We start from the raw sequence: 15,038 nt of genomic DNA, 5'->3' as shown, positions 1-15,038 counted from the left end.
TGGCTGCGCTCGCTCTTTGCCAGATGCAGCCGTGGGGCAGACACAAGAGCAGGACCCTGCCCGTGGCCGCTTCCGCAGAACAGCGCAGGTACCTGCAGCCATCCCCACCTGGGCTGGGCCTGCTGTCACCACACTTGGAGCATTCTGTGGAACATCCCTGTCTTCTTGCCCTTCTCCTACAGCTGGTTTGCAAATTCATCAAGCGAATTCGGCAGGAAGAGACCAGCACCATGGGCACTGGGCTCCGAGCATATTCGCACATCTTCAAAACCAAGACCAGTGCTGCCCTGCTGAGCATGCTCGTACAGGAGGGGTTTTGCAATCCAAAGCAAGTAAGCAGCCTGTGGCCAGGTTTTGACCCTCCCAGGAAGTGCTTGGCCTCCCAAGCCACACCCGCTGGTCGCTGGACGCCTTTGAGGCCATGGCAGTGTGGTGAGAAGGGAAGCACTTTCCCTGGGGAAGCTGGCAACATTCCTCCCTCTGGCAGCTTTCCAAGTCTCCCTGTGCCTTCTCCAGGTGCCCGCCATGGTGAGGTACATCCACCAGTGGCTCATGGCCAATCAGTTTGTAGAGCACCGGCTGAACAGGACCCTGCTGTATCTCACCAAAGCACAGCCAGCTGATGTAGTCATGACGCTCCTGCGTGTGGCCCCATCCTGTGACAGGTATGGGCCCACCTGCCCAGAGGGCTCAGGGCTCCCCAGCCCATCAGCCTGTACAGCCTCTCCCAGGTGTCTGACCAACAGAGACTTCCAGGGCTCTCTGGCTGCTCCCTTTGCCACCCTGGCACGTCAGTCCCCGAGCCTGCTGCCATGCCCCCTCACTGCCCCTCAGGGGCCTGTCCCCACAGGGCTGGGCTGCCTGGCTGCTGCTGGCCAGGGACAGTGGGCAGAGGCAGAGCTGGCAGCCAGTTCAGGTCCCCACTGCTGCCCAAGCCATGGTGCTGTGTCTGAGCCCCCCCTGAGACAGAGCTCTAACCCCACAGAGCTGCGTTGACCATGTGGAACAGCATCATGTGCTCGTCCAGGACTGCGGAGCCTGCACTGCTGATACTCCTGGATGTGCTGAGGAGATGGCCCGAGCACAGCACGTGCACCTCGGATGGGGACAAAACAGGTGTCTTTGTCCTGGCTGTGAGTTTCTGCAACTGGCCTTTGCTGGCCCCAAAGCCGCCTCTCCAGCAGCTCTCCATCCTCCTTCCCCCACTGCATCTCCCTGCCTCAGGCGCTGGGCTGAAACCTGGCCTTGGGGCAGCTTCAGGGGCACCAGGCCCGGTGCTCCCCCTGCCTCTCTCCGGGCCTCTCCCTCCCCTGCTCAGGCCCTGCCACACGGACACCTCAGCACTGAGCGCTGTCTCGGGGGGCTTTGCAGGCAACTGTGGTGATGTGGAAGATCCTCCAGGTGCCCTGTATCCCACGTATTGTGATGGTGTATTTCCCCCGCCTCTTTGTGCATCTGCTCTTCCAAGTGCTCTTCAGCACTCTGGATATGCCAGAGGAGGTCCATACCTTCTGGAAGGGATGCCAGCAGCAATACGGCCTTGCCATCAGGCCCAACAGGTTCTCCATCCCACTCCTCCTGTCCCTGCCACATCCCTGGGCAGGAGCCAGTGCTCCAGCGTGACCTGGGCTTTGCTCTGCACGCAGGTTTGCAGTGCGGACCCTGATGTCCCTGCTCTGCCGAATGCAGCACGAGGATGTGGTGGTGGCAATGGAACGCAAGTGTGGCTGGGACACGCTGCTGTGTGCTGACACCCACCACTATGCCGTGGGTCTGCTGGCCAGGTGAGACTCCCTTCTCCACGCTGCCTCTGACATTTGTGCACTGCGCCCAGGGAGCCCCACACAGTCCCTGTGGTCATGAACCACAGGGCCTTGTCACTGAGGGACAGCCAAGCAGAGTGGAAAAGGCTGGGAGAGGAGGGTGCCCATAAGGAGCCGCCTCCCAAATAGCCCAGGGCCCCGTGCAGGATGCTGGGGAAAGACCAGACCTCTGTGATTCTGTCCTGGCAGAGGTCTATCCCCCAGCCCACAGTCTTGGTTACTTTTTCTCCTGCCAGGGAGATGTCCTGTGTCTCCATCCCCTTGCGTTCCCAGATCATTCGCTACCTGCTCCGGCTGCTCAGCACCCAGGAGCCACGCTGGGAGCTGCCTGCCCTGGCGTTCCTTGCGGAGGTGAGCCTGATGGCCAGCGCTGCCTCACTGAGCTGCCTCCCAGCTCTCTGCCCTCTCATAGCCACAGCTGCCCGCACCCTGTGCTGCTGCCTGGGCCCAGCCCTGTGCGGTTCTGGGCTCCTGCCGGCCGGGTCCCCTGACACTGCCCTGTGCCTTTCAGGTCCTCGAGTTGCTGGACTTGAGTGAACATGGTGCTAACAGACTCCAGCAAATCTTGTCAAGGCAGCTGCGGAGCGAGTGCAGGGAGAGGCGTCGCCTGGCACTCAGGGTCCTTTTTGAGATCATTGATGATCCCTCAATGGTGAGAAAGGGGCAGTGCCTGAGGCTGAGCTAGAAAATACAGTCACTTTGGCTTGGCTGGGCTCTGGGCACTGGGGCAGCTGATCCCAGCTCTCTTGCCTCCCGGTTCAGCTGCCTGAGTGCTTCGGGACAGACCTTTAGCCTCTGAGCCCTGTGGCAGCAGGATGGATGGTGATTCACAAACTTGTGTTCCGCATAGAGCAAAAAAATGTGGAGCCTGACTGAAAGTCTTGTGGAGCTCCTGTGGGACGCAGATGGAGAGATAGTCAGCATGACAGTCATGCTACTCAGCTTTATCATCTTGGACAATGACATGCTGATACCCAGCCCCATGGCACTGCAGCTGGTTGAGGCGCTCCTGCCACTCTTTGACCATGTAAGGCTTGCTGCCCCCAGCCACGGCCACTGGGTGCTGCCCAGACACTTTGTGCCCTGTGGATTTGCAGGCTGCGCCAAGCTGAGCCCTGTGCAGCTGATGCTGAGGTCTTTTTTTCTTCCTTTCATACAGGAGAATAGCCAGGTGCAGCTGCTCTCCATACTGCTCTTCCGAACATTGGTGACTCTTCCACAGGAAAAGGAAAAAAAGGCCCTGAAGACACACCTGCGCCAGAGCCTGCTGCCACTCTTCTTCCACTGCCACAATGAGAATCAGCGTGTGGCAGAGGTGAGGACTCGTGGGCTGCTGCTGTCCCCCTGGCAGGGGGCTCGGCTGCCTCCTGCCCTGGCGCCTGCCAGGCTGCAGCCTCCTCCATGCCTTGGCACAGGGACGCGGGTCCTGCACCCTGGGCTGTGGGGCCATCTCCGCGTCTCTGCTGCTCCCCAGGCCTCTCTGGAAACACTGCTTTGTGTGGTGGAGTTCCTGAAGAGAAGCGATCTTGAAAAACTGGTGAAGGACAAGAAGCTGTGGAAGTTCACTGAGTGCCTGGTAAGGACGGGCTGGAAGCCCCAGCCTCAGCCTGGAGAAGGTCCCTGAGCACAGTGCTCAGTGTGCGGCGCTGGCAGCTGTGCCCCTGCCCGCTGCTGCACCCAGAGGCCACGTGGGCTCTTCTCCAGGCTTCTGTGGGCCCGAGCCGGGGGCCGATGGAGCCCCGGCCCGGCGGGGCTGCGGGATGGGATGGCAGTGCGGCTCCCCGGGCAGCAGCCGGCCCTCTGCCCCCTCCAGAGCCTGGCACCAGCGGCTGCTGGCCGCGCCTCAGGGCTGTGCGGGCAGGGGAGGCCGGGGCTGGGCGCAGGGAGCGCCTGGCTGAGGGGCTGAGCCGCGCCAAGCCTTCCCTGCTGCCGATCTCTGCAGCTGGCAGAGGACACGAGCCAAGCGGCCGAGCACCTGCGCTGGGCCCTGCCGTACCTGCAGAACCCACAGGAGTCCCTGCGAGAGGCGGCCATCAGGTTCATGGGTGAGCCACGAGCCCATGGCCATTTTATCTGCTCCCTCCCCGCCCCGCCACAGCTCGGGCCCAGCCCTGCCCGCTGCCCCGGCAGTGCCGTCCGGGCCCGGCGCCATGGAGCCCCGCCTGGGCTCAGCCCTGCTGCTGCCCGCTGGCAGCCGTGCCCTCGGGCGGCAGCGTGCGGCGTGGCCCGGGCTGAGCCCTGCCGGGCCAGCAGGGCGTGTGGCCGCAGCGCCGGCAGCGCCGCTGGCAGGGAGCTGTGCCGCTGGCGCCGTGACAGGCTCTGTGTTCACAGGGATGGCCGGGCGGCACCTGAGGGGGAAGAGGGAAGAGCTCCAGCTCATCTGCAGCGGTGAGTGAGGGCAGCGGGCTGGCAGTGGGGGCTGGTGGGGGCAGCTGTGAGCCCTGCCCCGGCTGCCGAGGGCTCTGCTCCTTGTGCAGTCGAGGGGCAGCGTGGGCAGAGCACACAGACATTTCAGGGCCATTGGGGCATTCGTGGCCAGCAGTTTCAGGCTGATCCTATTACTCCCTGCTCCCTCCCAGCCATGGCTAGAGCGGGCTGGGATGGCCCTAGCAGGGGGCTCTCCTCAGGTCCCTGCAGATCCAGGATCTGACCATTGCTCTGTTCCTCTCTCTTTCAGCCCTTGAACACCTGACAGAGGACATCAGCAGTGCCGTGTCTGACGCAGCACTTCAAACATTGTATGTCCTCCGGGCACTACAGAGTGGGCGATATTCCATCTTCCAGAGGCTGCAAAATCAATTCCGCAGGGCATGGAGGACACGGCCTCGTCTGTCAGGGCTCGGCTGGCTGTGCTGCTGGAGCTCTGCAGAGAGCTGATCCCAGAGGCTCTGTCTGCTGGGCTCACCTGAGCCAGCAGGAATTTTCCATTTCTTTGAGATTATTCTTTTCTTCTTCTTGTTTTTTCCTTTAGTATATGAATATAGGATGTGTTGTAATAAACAGACTCCCAGGAGCTTTCTTTTGCTGCCCAGGGTCTGCAGGGCATAGGGAAGAGGGGGAAAAGGGTGTCTGGGCTCAACAAGCTGCCCAGGCGTGCAGTGTTGCAGATAAAATGGCCAGAAGCCCCTTGGCCTTTGGTGGGTCTGCTGAAGCCTTTGTGCTGCCAACAGAGCAGGTGGGCAGAGGCCGGAGCTGTAGGGATCCCTGTGAGACCGGTACCTGGAGATGGCCACAAGCCCTGTCCCAGGCAGGAACCGCCATCTGTGTCCTCCTGCCTGTGTGCTGCTGGCTGCATTGCTGAGGGCTCCCAGGTGCCTCTTGATGGGGCTCCTCTGGAGCTCCTGGAGGGCTGCGGCGCTGCTGCCGGGCAGCTTGGTCGGGCTGGGGGAGACCCTGAGGGGACGAGGCCATGAAGGGATGAGGGGCAGCAGAAGCCCTGACAGGACAAGGCAGTGGGAAGGCACAAGGCGGGTGGGTGAGGGACTGGGTGGCTCTAACGTTGGCCCGGGGGTGGCAGTGGGTTGGAGACAAAGAGAGCACTCACCCTGATTTTCATCTCTGCAAACAGAGAGCGCTTATTCTCAAGCCCTTCATTATAAAGAGCCTTTGAAAAACCCAGTCTGGAAAATGTCATGGGTCTGATCTCTACGCCCCTTCAGATTCTGGGCAGTGAAATGCTGCAGCCTTGGGAGAGATGTGACTGGGCGAGGCCCTGTCAGTCACACCAGGGGCTGGTACTGTCACACAGTACAAGCCAGCCTGTGCTGTGACACACGGCAACAGAGTGCAAGGCACAGCTCCGGGTGCTCCCCATGAACCTCAGCTCTGGGAGCACTGTCTGCCCCAAGCTCCAGGGGCTGCAGTGGGAGCCCGGCTGGGCTCTGCCCTGGGGCCATCCTGCAGGGACAGCTGGAAACAGGGAGCATTCAGCTGCCAAAAACAGCCAAGCCAGGGCTGCAGGGCAGCTGCTCCAGCCCGGACTGCACTGCTGTGTGCTGTGCTCTGGGGCTGGGGCTCCCCACACAGGGGACTGGACTGGAGTGCCAGAGGAGACAGAGAAGCTTCAGCTTCAGCCTCACTGAGGTGGGTGCATAGGCTGGGAAGAGTGGGGAGGCTCAAAGGGATTCACAGAGCTCATGCTGCTGCAAGGATGAAGGGAGTGGGAACTCAGCAGTGAGGAGAGCTGAGGGCTGGAGAGTGGCTCTGAATGACACTAAAATGCCACTGGACCTCTGAGACATTGCTGCTCCTCAGCCAGAGACAGCATGAGTCCCTAAACCTGGGGCTCAGCCCTCCTTGTGGTCAGGGGCAACAAGGAAGGCCAGCAAGTGATGGAGACAGCAACGGGCTGGGAATTCACTGGGGGAAAAAAGGGAGCAGTTGAGAAGTAAAAGGCAGGTGAGGAGAGAACTGCTCAGAGAAGGGCTGAGCTACAGCTTGAGCAAGCTGAAAAATGTCATTTGGAGTCATCCCAGATGGATTTCATTTCAGAAGGTATTGAACAAGTTTAATTTTTGGCAGGTGTCATGTTTTGCCTTGGAGGTGAACACGCTGCAAACTTGAGCTGCGTTGTCAAAATGCTCAAGCAAGTCTGTGCTGCAGGTGACACCATTTCTTCTTTGGCTGATTCCGGCCCGGTGCTGAGCTCCAGCAGAGCCCTGGCAGAGCCCAGAGCAGCCTCAGCATCCGCAGAGCCCGGCTGCAAGGAGAGAAAGCAGAAACTGCCCGTCAGCTGATGGCTCCTGTCCCCTTGTCCCAGCTGCCCGTGGTGCCCAGGCCATGCTGGCTGTGCCCAGAGCAGTGCCCAGAGCTGCCCATCAGTGCTGCCTTTGGGAGCAGGGCAGGACATGTGCCCAGCCTGCAGCCAGCCTTGGCACATCCACCTGCTCAGCAGCTGCCCAGAGCAGGATGCTCCTGTGCTCACTGCCATCTCCCAAAAGCTCTGATCCCACCCTGCCAAGCAGACGGGGACCCACCTCATGCCATCCATGGCTGGAAGAAAAGCTGGTCCCAAACGATGTCCTCAGCCTGCTCCAAGGGCACGGCCCATCCACGCCACAGCTGCTCCCAAGAACTTCCCGATCCAGACTGGACCAACCAGAATGCTGCCTCTAGAAAAACAAACAACAAATTGTTGAAAATAGATTACAGACAAAAAGGGAAAAAAAGAACAAAGGTAAAAATCATATCTCTGTGAGGGGATTGAGGAAGGCCCAAGCCCTGCAAGCCAGGGAAAAACCCAGCCATGTGTGAGCAAAGCCCAGGTTTTCTCCCTTCCCCCTGCACTGTCCCCCACAATAACCGTGATCCCAAAGCAAACAAGGGCAGTGGAGCTGCCCAAGCCCTTCCTTGCCTGCACAGCAAAGCACCTGTGCACAGGTTCTGGAGTCCCACCACTGCTCCCACCATGGGGGTTTGTTTGTGTTGGTCTGGCTGCCCCAGCCCCAGCCCCAGCCTGGAGCACCGTGGGTGCTGGGGGCTGTTGGCAGGACCAGGAGCCCACTCCCATTTCGTACCCACCCCAGCCCATGCCCCCAGCCCTGCCAAAAGCAGCTGGGCAGCCAACTGAAGGATCAGCTGCATCTGCCTCAGCAAAAGGGGAACCTTTGCTTCCCAGCCAGGCTGGGCAATACCCAAATCTGGGAGCATTTCCCCAGGTGTGGACTCATCTGCAAATTCTCTGTGGAGTTTGGCTTTGAAGAAGGTGCCACAATCAAAGTGCATCACCTTCAACTGCTGGTGGCCAGGTTGAGGAAGAGGTTGTCATCCTTCATGTCATCCTTGATGTCATCCTCGCTGTCTCCTGCAGCAGCAGCCCCACCCGGTACAGCTTCTCTGGGGGCTCCTTCTCCTTCCCTGGGGTGAGACCAGGCTGTCAGGGCTCTGCCCAGGGCCCCAGCTGTCAGGGAACCAGGACAAGCAAAACCTGCTTGGATGGCAGCCACCAGGGCTGGGCAGAGCAGCTCAGCTCCAGCACAAGGGCTGCATGTTCCCATCCCATGACCCTGGTGCAGTGACACGGGCTGGCTTTCTTTGCTTCTCATTGCCAAGGCATGTGTGCAGCTGTAACTTACCAGGGCCCTGCAGCACAGTGTGCCTGTGGCTCTCTCCCTTCTTCTAGGGCAGATGAATATCCTGCATCCAAGGATGACAGAACACCTCTTCTAATGAGGGTCTGGCCAAGGGGTGCATGGATAAACACCACCCAATCAGATTTTGGCACTCTGGGGAGAGAAACCAGAAACTGCCCGTCAGCTGGAGAAGGCTCCTGTCTGCTTTGCCCCACTATTCCCATGCCCAGGCCATGCTGGATGCGCTCAGAGCTGGGCCTGAACTTTCCCATCAATTCTTGGTTTTGGGGGAGAGCAGGACATGTGCCACCTCCTCAGCAGCTGCCAGAGCGGGATGCTCCCGAGCCCGCTGCTGTCTCCCAGCACTGGTATTCCCCCTGTGCCCAGAGAAGAGGATTCACCTGGAGAGAGCCGTTGTGGCAGCGAGAGCTGGCCCCAGCTGAAGTTCCAGCCCCTCCTGAAAGGCATCTTCCCACAGACCATCTCGTGCAGCAGGATGCCCAGGGACCAGATGGTAGCTGGCTCGCCATGGTACCAGCCAAAGCGGGTCCATTCCGGGGGGCTGTATGATGGTGTTCCTGTGGAATACAGATGGAGTTCATCAGGGGCATGCTGCTGCTCCCAGAGCCTGGCCCCAGCATCCCTGGGCGGGTGGGGGCTGCAGCAGTGGTACACAGGGTGACCACTGTCCTCTCACCAGCATCTGGGACTGGTGTACAAACTTGGGATTGCAAAAGAAGCCACTGGTGTGAGAAGGGGACAGTGGAAGCCCTGGCTAGGCCTGACCATGACATGCAAAGGAAATACCCACTGCGTGCTGGGGAAAAACCATGCCCTCATTCTCCCTGTCTGCATTGCCCCAAACATATTATAAAGGCAAGACAAACAGGGCAAGTGGAGCAGTCCAAGCCCTTCCTCTTGCCTGCACACAAACCGGCTGGGACACAGGTTCCAACCTCCCTCTCTGCTACCCCCACCCACGGCTGTTTTTGTCAGGCTGGCTGCCCCAGCCCAGCCCCAGTCCTGGGCACAGTGGTGGGCAAAGGCTGCCAGCAGGGCTGGAAGATGGCTCCCCACCCAGCCCTGCTCTAAAGCAACTCAGCTGCAGATTCAGTCCCCTGAGTGGCAGCAAAAGGGAGAATCCCCGCTGCCACACCCAGCTTGGGCTGTGAGATCTTGGGCCATGAGATGCCAGGAGCGGGAGCACAGCCCTGTGTAGGCTCACCTGCAAAGTGAGTGTAGGCTGTCTCTTGCAGGTAGGTGCCACAGCCAAAGTCGATGAGCTTTGCCTGCCCGGTGGCCAGGTCAACCAGGATATTCTCTGGTTTTATATCGCGGTGCAGGACCCCGCAGCTGGTGCAGTACCGCACGGCCTCCAGCACCTGCCGGAACAGCTGCCGCGCCACCTCCTCGCGCAGGAACCCCCGTGCTTGAATGAAATGCAGGAGGTCCTGAGACTGCTCTGGCCGCTCCAGCACCATCACAATGTCGCTGGGGAGCTCAAGCCACTCCAGCAGCTGGACGACACCGGGGAAGCCAGTGGACACCTTGTCCTGCAGCACAACCTCCAGGGGAGCGCTGGTGCCGTCGGGCTGCGGGAGGAGCACGATGCCATCAGTAGGGCCAATGCCATGCCAGGGCTGGGCAACCCCTCAGCCAGCCCGGGATGCTCTGCGCCCTGCACTGGCCCCACGCCCGCTCCCCCTCGGGACGTCCTGGCGGCTCCCACCATGCCGGGGCTCGGCTCATCCCCGCCCGGCACGGCCCGGCTTCTCCCGCTGTCCCGGCTCACTCACCAGCTCGCTCCAATGCCAGATGCGGTTCCGTGGCACCCTTTTGATGGCCACCTGCAAGCCAAGGGGAGCAGCAGACTGAGCTCAATGCCCGCCCTGCCCAGCCCCATCCTCCTCCCCCTCCTCCTGCGCCCACTCGTCCTCCGCCCACCGCCGGCCCCGCCGCTCACCGGGGCGCCGTCCGAGAGCCGCGTTGCTGTGAAGACGCTGCCGAATCCTCCACGCCCCAGCAGCGACCCCAGCCGGTACCGCTCCTGCAGGGCCTCCTGCGCCTTCCCTGCGGGCGGGACGCGGCTGTCAGCGCTCGGCCCGGGGCCAGCAACGGCCCCCGAGCGCCCCTCACCCGCCCCGGCCCGGCCATCCCCCGGCGTTCGCTCTTTGCAACGCGACCCGGGAGCCGCGGGGCCGGGGGCCGCGCTGCCGAGCGGCGGAGCAGGGGCCGGGCAAGCCGCAGCGGAGGCGGCGGGAGCGGCGGGGCCGCGTGTGTCCTCCGCGGGCCCCGGGAGGAGCCGGAGCCGGGGTCGGGGTCGGGGCCGGGGTCGGGGCCGGGGCCGGGGCCGGGGTCGGGCCAGGCGGAGCCAGAAGCCGGCGATGCCGCCCCAGGCACTGAACCCCGCCCAGCAGCGCCAGCGCCAGCACGGCCAGAGCCGGGCTGAGACCAGACCTCGGTGGGACGGCCGGGGGCGGGCACGGGGCAGCCCCGCCCGGGGCCGGGGGCGGGCCGGGGGCATGGCCCGGCCCGGCACGGGGAGAGGGAGGCGGGGAGAGGAGGGGAGACCGGGAAAGGGAGAGCGGGAGAGGTGCGGAGAAGTGGCAGAGGGAGAGGAGAAGGGAATCTAAAGTTTTTTGTCTCGCTGCTGCCGCTGCTGCTGCTGCTGCTGCCGCTGCTGCAACTGAAGCTCCGGGGCCGTTTGTCCCCGTGTCCGTTTGTCTGTTGCCCGCTCGCCCCCGCCCCGAGCCCCACGTTCCCCGAGGGCAGCCCCTGAGCCTCTGCAAACACGGGAACTTTGCCGAGTTCAGCCAAGAGCCAGAGTCTGGACTCCTGCACAGTGGCTCAGGAATCCCCTCGGTCCCTGCTGTGCATTGTCCCTGCTGAGGGTCAAACACTCTCAGAGCGTGTTCCCTGAATGCAGAATTTGTACCTGACACAAACACTGCACTTACCTCTCCAGCATTGCTTTCCAAGAAAAACAGGGGAAGCCAAACTGTGTGTAGGTCATGGTATCTTAAAATGTCTAAAACTTGCCAACTCATGGATCTTAGCGGTGAGATCTGTTTGGAATTAATGGGATGGACAACTAGTGCAAGATGGAAAAGGGGAGCATAAAAATAAATAGAGAAAAACGTCTTGAATTGTTTCAATTTTCATTTAATTTCTTAAAAGCTCTTTCAGTTTTTCCAGAATCTTCTCCTCAGTCCTGTTTGCTTTTTCCAAGAACCTTTCCTGGAGAACGAGGTGCAGCTTCTGTCACAAGGTGTGCCACCAACTGCAGCTTTCCACACTGTGTGTGCAGCACAACACTTGCAGCAAAGCAGGACAAATATTTGAAGAACTTGACAGCTTGTTCTTCTCTTTTCCTTGTGGGCTGGGCAGTTGTGCCATTGGTAAGGTTTTCATTGTTACTCTTCTACCCTAAGAAAACATGACAGGCTACCAAGAACTCTTGGAGAATGCAAGCCTGACTGAATGCAAAGAAAGAATCTGCAGAGCCTGCAGCCAGAAGTGGAGAGCTGTGTGATCATCATTCCAACACCCCCAAGGACATCTTGAAAGTGATCTAGAAGATGAAAATGGGCTGACAGAGGGAGTTTGTTTCTGTGCTCAGTTCAGATTCTGCTACATCTGAAATCAATTCTACAGTCTTCATCTAAATCAAGAGTACAGTCAGTTCATGAAAAGCCCCAGAACAATCTGCACCTCTCAGGAGATGACTGAAAGAATCTGAAAAGGAAAAATGCAGGAGAAATGCATTTCTCAGCACTGCAGTATTTGCCTGCCTGAAACCCTCCTCCATTTCCGCCCCATCCCTGGATCTGTTGGTGTCAGTTCTGTATTCGGTGGTGCCTCCAGCCTTGAATCCCCTCATCTACAGCCTGAGGAACCAGGAGCTCAGGACTGCAGTGTGGAGACTGATGACTGGACATCTTAGGAAGCATTAAACTGATTGCCAATTTCTGCAAATCACTTGTAACAAAATTAATTTTTGATAGTTCTGTTGGTTTGGTTCTTTGATTTCCCTGTCTTTTTTTTTTTTAATATTCTCCCTAAAGCTAGATGATTGTTTCTGCCATTTCTGACTTTGTTTCTCTCCACCTTCCCTGTGGCCACAGACTGTGACAATGAGGAGCAGTGTTCTCAGTGACTTTAAAAGAACTAAAGGGTCTCCCAGCAGAGTTTTCTCCAGAGATGCCCTTTTGTTGCCTTCTCTGGAGCTGCAGCAGCAATGTCTGTGTGCAGAGCTGGGGCAGATCAGTGCTGGCACAGCAGCTGTGCCCAGCAGCAGCAGCAGCACTTGGTGTTGGCAGTGCTGCTGCCGTGGCCCTGCCCCACTGCCCTGGTGGCCCTGGTGTTGCTGCAGGGCCTGAGTGCTCTCGGGGCCGGGCACAGTCCTGGGGGTGGCAGTGCCGGGGCTGCAGCAGGGACAGGCCATGGGCACTGCTGGGGCAGCGCTGACGCCTCAGGGCAGGCCCTGGGGGCTGCAGGCTCCTTGCCCAGGCTCTCTCAAGAACACGGCCAGGCCAATGCTCAGCACAGAAAAGCCCCAGGCTGAGCAGCCCCAGGCTGGCCGTGGGCAGGCTGGGGGCAAACAGCATGGCTGGGGCTCTGCAAGGGCCCTGGGGGAGACGGGAAGGAGCAGCAGAGCAGGGGCTGATCCATCCCCAGTGCGCTGCACAGCCCAGGGCAGCGTCCCAGAGCGTCCTGATGGAGCTGCCAACAACATCCCCCCTCTGCAGCCCTGGCCTCTACCCCAGCTCACACGGGTGCCGCATCCTTGCAGGCACAGCCACGGCAGCACTGGCTCAGGAGCCCCCGTTTGCATTGCACAGAGCAGGCAGGAGCACCCCCATGCTGCTGCTGTGGGGACATGAACCTCAGGGAGCACAAATGCCATCAGCCCCTGGGGCCAGCAAGGGCTGGGGGACACCAGGGAATCCACTCCGGTTTATTGTGACAAACATTTGAGATCATCAAGTCCAACCTGCACCCAAACACCATCTTGTCTAGCGAGGGTATCGTCCAGTTAACTTAACCACCGCTCCCTCATGTGCTTTCAACCAGACTTGTCTTCCAGACCCCTCACCAGCCTTGTCGCCCTTATCTGGACACGCTCCAGCCCCTCCATATCCTTCCTAAATTGGGGGGCCCAGAACTGGACACAGCACTCAAGGTGCTGCCCAACCAGTGCTGAGCACAGGAGAAGAATCACTGCCCTGTTCCTGCTGACCACACCATTCCTGATCCAGGCCAGGAGCCATTTGCCTTCTTGGCCACCTGGGCACACTGCTGCCTCATGTCCAGCCTGCTGTCCATCTGTCCCTGCAGGTCCCTTTGTGCCTGGCGGCTGTCCAGCCACTCTGTCCCCAGCCTGTAGTGCTGCAGGGGTTGTTGTGGCCAAAGATCAGGAGCTGGTACTTAGTCTTGTTCAACCTCACCTTGTTGGATTTGTTCCCTGGATCCAGCCTGTCCAGGGCCCTCTGCAGAGCCCTCCTGCCCTCCAGCAGATCCACACTCACACCCAGCTTGGTGTCATCTGCAAATTTGCTGATGCTGGACTCAATCCCCTCACACAGATCATCAGTGCAGATATTGAAATCCACGCAGGCTGGCTCTGATCCCTCAGCCATCCTGTGGGTGCCCTGTGATGGCATTCAAGGTCATCTGTTCCATAACCCTGCCAGGCACCCAAATCAGGCTGACAGGCCTGGAGTTCCCCAGATCCTCCTTCCAGCCCTTCTTGGGGATGGGCTCACATTGGCACCTCCACTCCTCTGGGACCTCCCTGCTGATCCAGGACTGATGGTAAATGATGGAGAGCAGCTTGGGGAGATCATCCACCTGCTCCATCATCCCCCTGGGAAGGATCCCATCTGCTCTCAGGGACACCTGTGAGCACCTGAGTGGCTCAGCAGGTCCTCAGCTGCTTCCTCCTGGATTCCAGGGGGCTGTTCTGCTCCCTGTGCCCATCTACCAGCTCAGGAGAACACTTGTCCTGAGGATAGCCTGTCTTATTGTTGAAAACTGAGGCAAAGAAGGGGTGAAGTACCTCAGCCCATTCTTCATTTTGGTAACCATATCCCTCACAATAAGAAATGCAGGTTATCATTACCCCTCCTTTTGCCATTAATGTGCTTATAAATACATAATAATTATCCTTCACAGAAGTATCCAATTAAGTCCCAATTGATCTTTCACCTCTCTAATTTTTCTATCTGCACAATCTAACAACATCCTTAAACATTTCTTGATTTACCTCCCTCTATGTCCAAAGGTGATGCACCCTCTTTTCAACCCCTAAATTCCTGCAAAAGCTCCATGCCCAGCCAGGCCAGTCATTTCTTCCTCTGGGTCATCTTTCTGCACAAAGGGACAGCCTACTCTTGCTCCATCAAGGTTTCTTTGCTGAAGTGTGTTCATCCTTCCTGGAACCCTGTGTTTTAAGGTCTGTTTCCCTTTGACACGATCCGTCCTAAGGATGTGACTTGTGGAGGTTCTTTTTCACTGATCTCAGGGTGCAAAAACTGACACGACAAGGGGATTTGCAGTAAAATCAAAATACATGTACTTTTATTAAATAGCCGTAGAGAAGATGCGTTAGAGAGAGGGAAATGAAGAAAGGGAAAAGAATAAGGAAAAGAAAAAAGAAGAGAGGGAGGGCAAGGAGGTATATAGCTACCAGACGTGCGGATGACAAAGTTCCTCGAAGTCCGGTCGACGAAGAGCCTGTCGTCTTCACGTCAGGGGAGATCTCAAAGGTATCAGTCAGGTCTAACCTTTTTTATAGTCCTTTTGAAATGGGGGAAGGGGACGCATTTCAAAATAGTCTATTGATAAAGGGTACAAGGAGTCCATCAGTAGTCCATCAGGAGCAGGTGTCATCAGCAGCAGATGTCGTACGCAGGAACCATTGTGTTCTCGGTCCAGTGGTCGCTTGCAAAACTTGCTTTGGTCCCCATGCACGCCTTCCTTCACCCTACGGTAGGGATTTCAGTCTTAGTCCTTTTGGGAAGAAGAGGGGAGCTTTTCCGTGTAGGGGTCGCATGTCTCAGTCCTTGAGGGAGAACCTTCTCCCATCTCAGTCCATCTGTCACGGTGGTTGATGTACGGTGAATGGAGGGTCCTTTTGTGGTGA

At 58.9% G+C, this 15,038-nt stretch overlaps 1 protein-coding gene and 1 long non-coding RNA gene across 2 annotated transcripts; one reads left to right on the top strand and one right to left on the bottom strand.

The window, feature by feature from the left end:
- The first annotated feature begins 2,657 nt into the window (after window positions 1-2,657).
- Window positions 2,658-5,021, top strand: LOC135305581 (uncharacterized). Its single transcript, XM_064429317.1, has 6 exons — window positions 2,658-2,850; window positions 2,983-3,138; window positions 3,298-3,399; window positions 3,766-3,868; window positions 4,501-4,561; window positions 4,994-5,021. Exons 1-6 carry the CDS (start codon window positions 2,683-2,685, stop codon window positions 5,019-5,021), a joined length of 618 nt encoding a protein of 205 aa, XP_064285387.1. The 5' UTR covers window positions 2,658-2,682.
- A 2,338-nt stretch (window positions 5,022-7,359) lies between these two features.
- Window positions 7,360-8,469, bottom strand: LOC135305778 (uncharacterized). Its single transcript, XR_010366763.1, has 3 exons — window positions 8,296-8,469; window positions 7,898-8,047; window positions 7,360-7,679 (listed from the first exon to the last, which is right to left on the bottom strand). It is a non-coding gene; the product is annotated as an uncharacterized LOC135305778 (long non-coding RNA).
- Between the last annotated feature and the right edge of the window lie 6,569 nt (window positions 8,470-15,038).

The sequence above is a fragment of the Passer domesticus genome, chromosome 8 (assembly GCF_036417665.1).
Source record: "Passer domesticus isolate bPasDom1 chromosome 8, bPasDom1.hap1, whole genome shotgun sequence".
In the NCBI taxonomy this organism is placed as follows: domain Eukaryota; kingdom Metazoa; phylum Chordata; class Aves; order Passeriformes; family Passeridae; genus Passer; species Passer domesticus.
This window is presented reverse-complemented; position numbering and strand designations above follow the sequence as displayed.

What these genes read in the sequence shown, in the direction of transcription:
- LOC135305581 (XM_064429317.1), top strand. Translation starts at nt 2,683, where the DNA reads ATGTGGAGCCTGACTGAAAGTCTTGTGGAGCTCCTGTGGGACGCAGAT. An exon ending in TCCTGCCACTCTTTGACCAT is followed by an intron (nt 2,851 to 2,982) that starts GTAAGGCTTGCT and finishes CCTTTCATACAG; the next exon opens with GAGAATAGCCAGGTGCAGCT. An exon ending in GGAAGTTCACTGAGTGCCTG is followed by an intron (nt 3,400 to 3,765) that starts GTAAGGACGGGC and finishes CGATCTCTGCAG; the next exon opens with CTGGCAGAGGACACGAGCCA.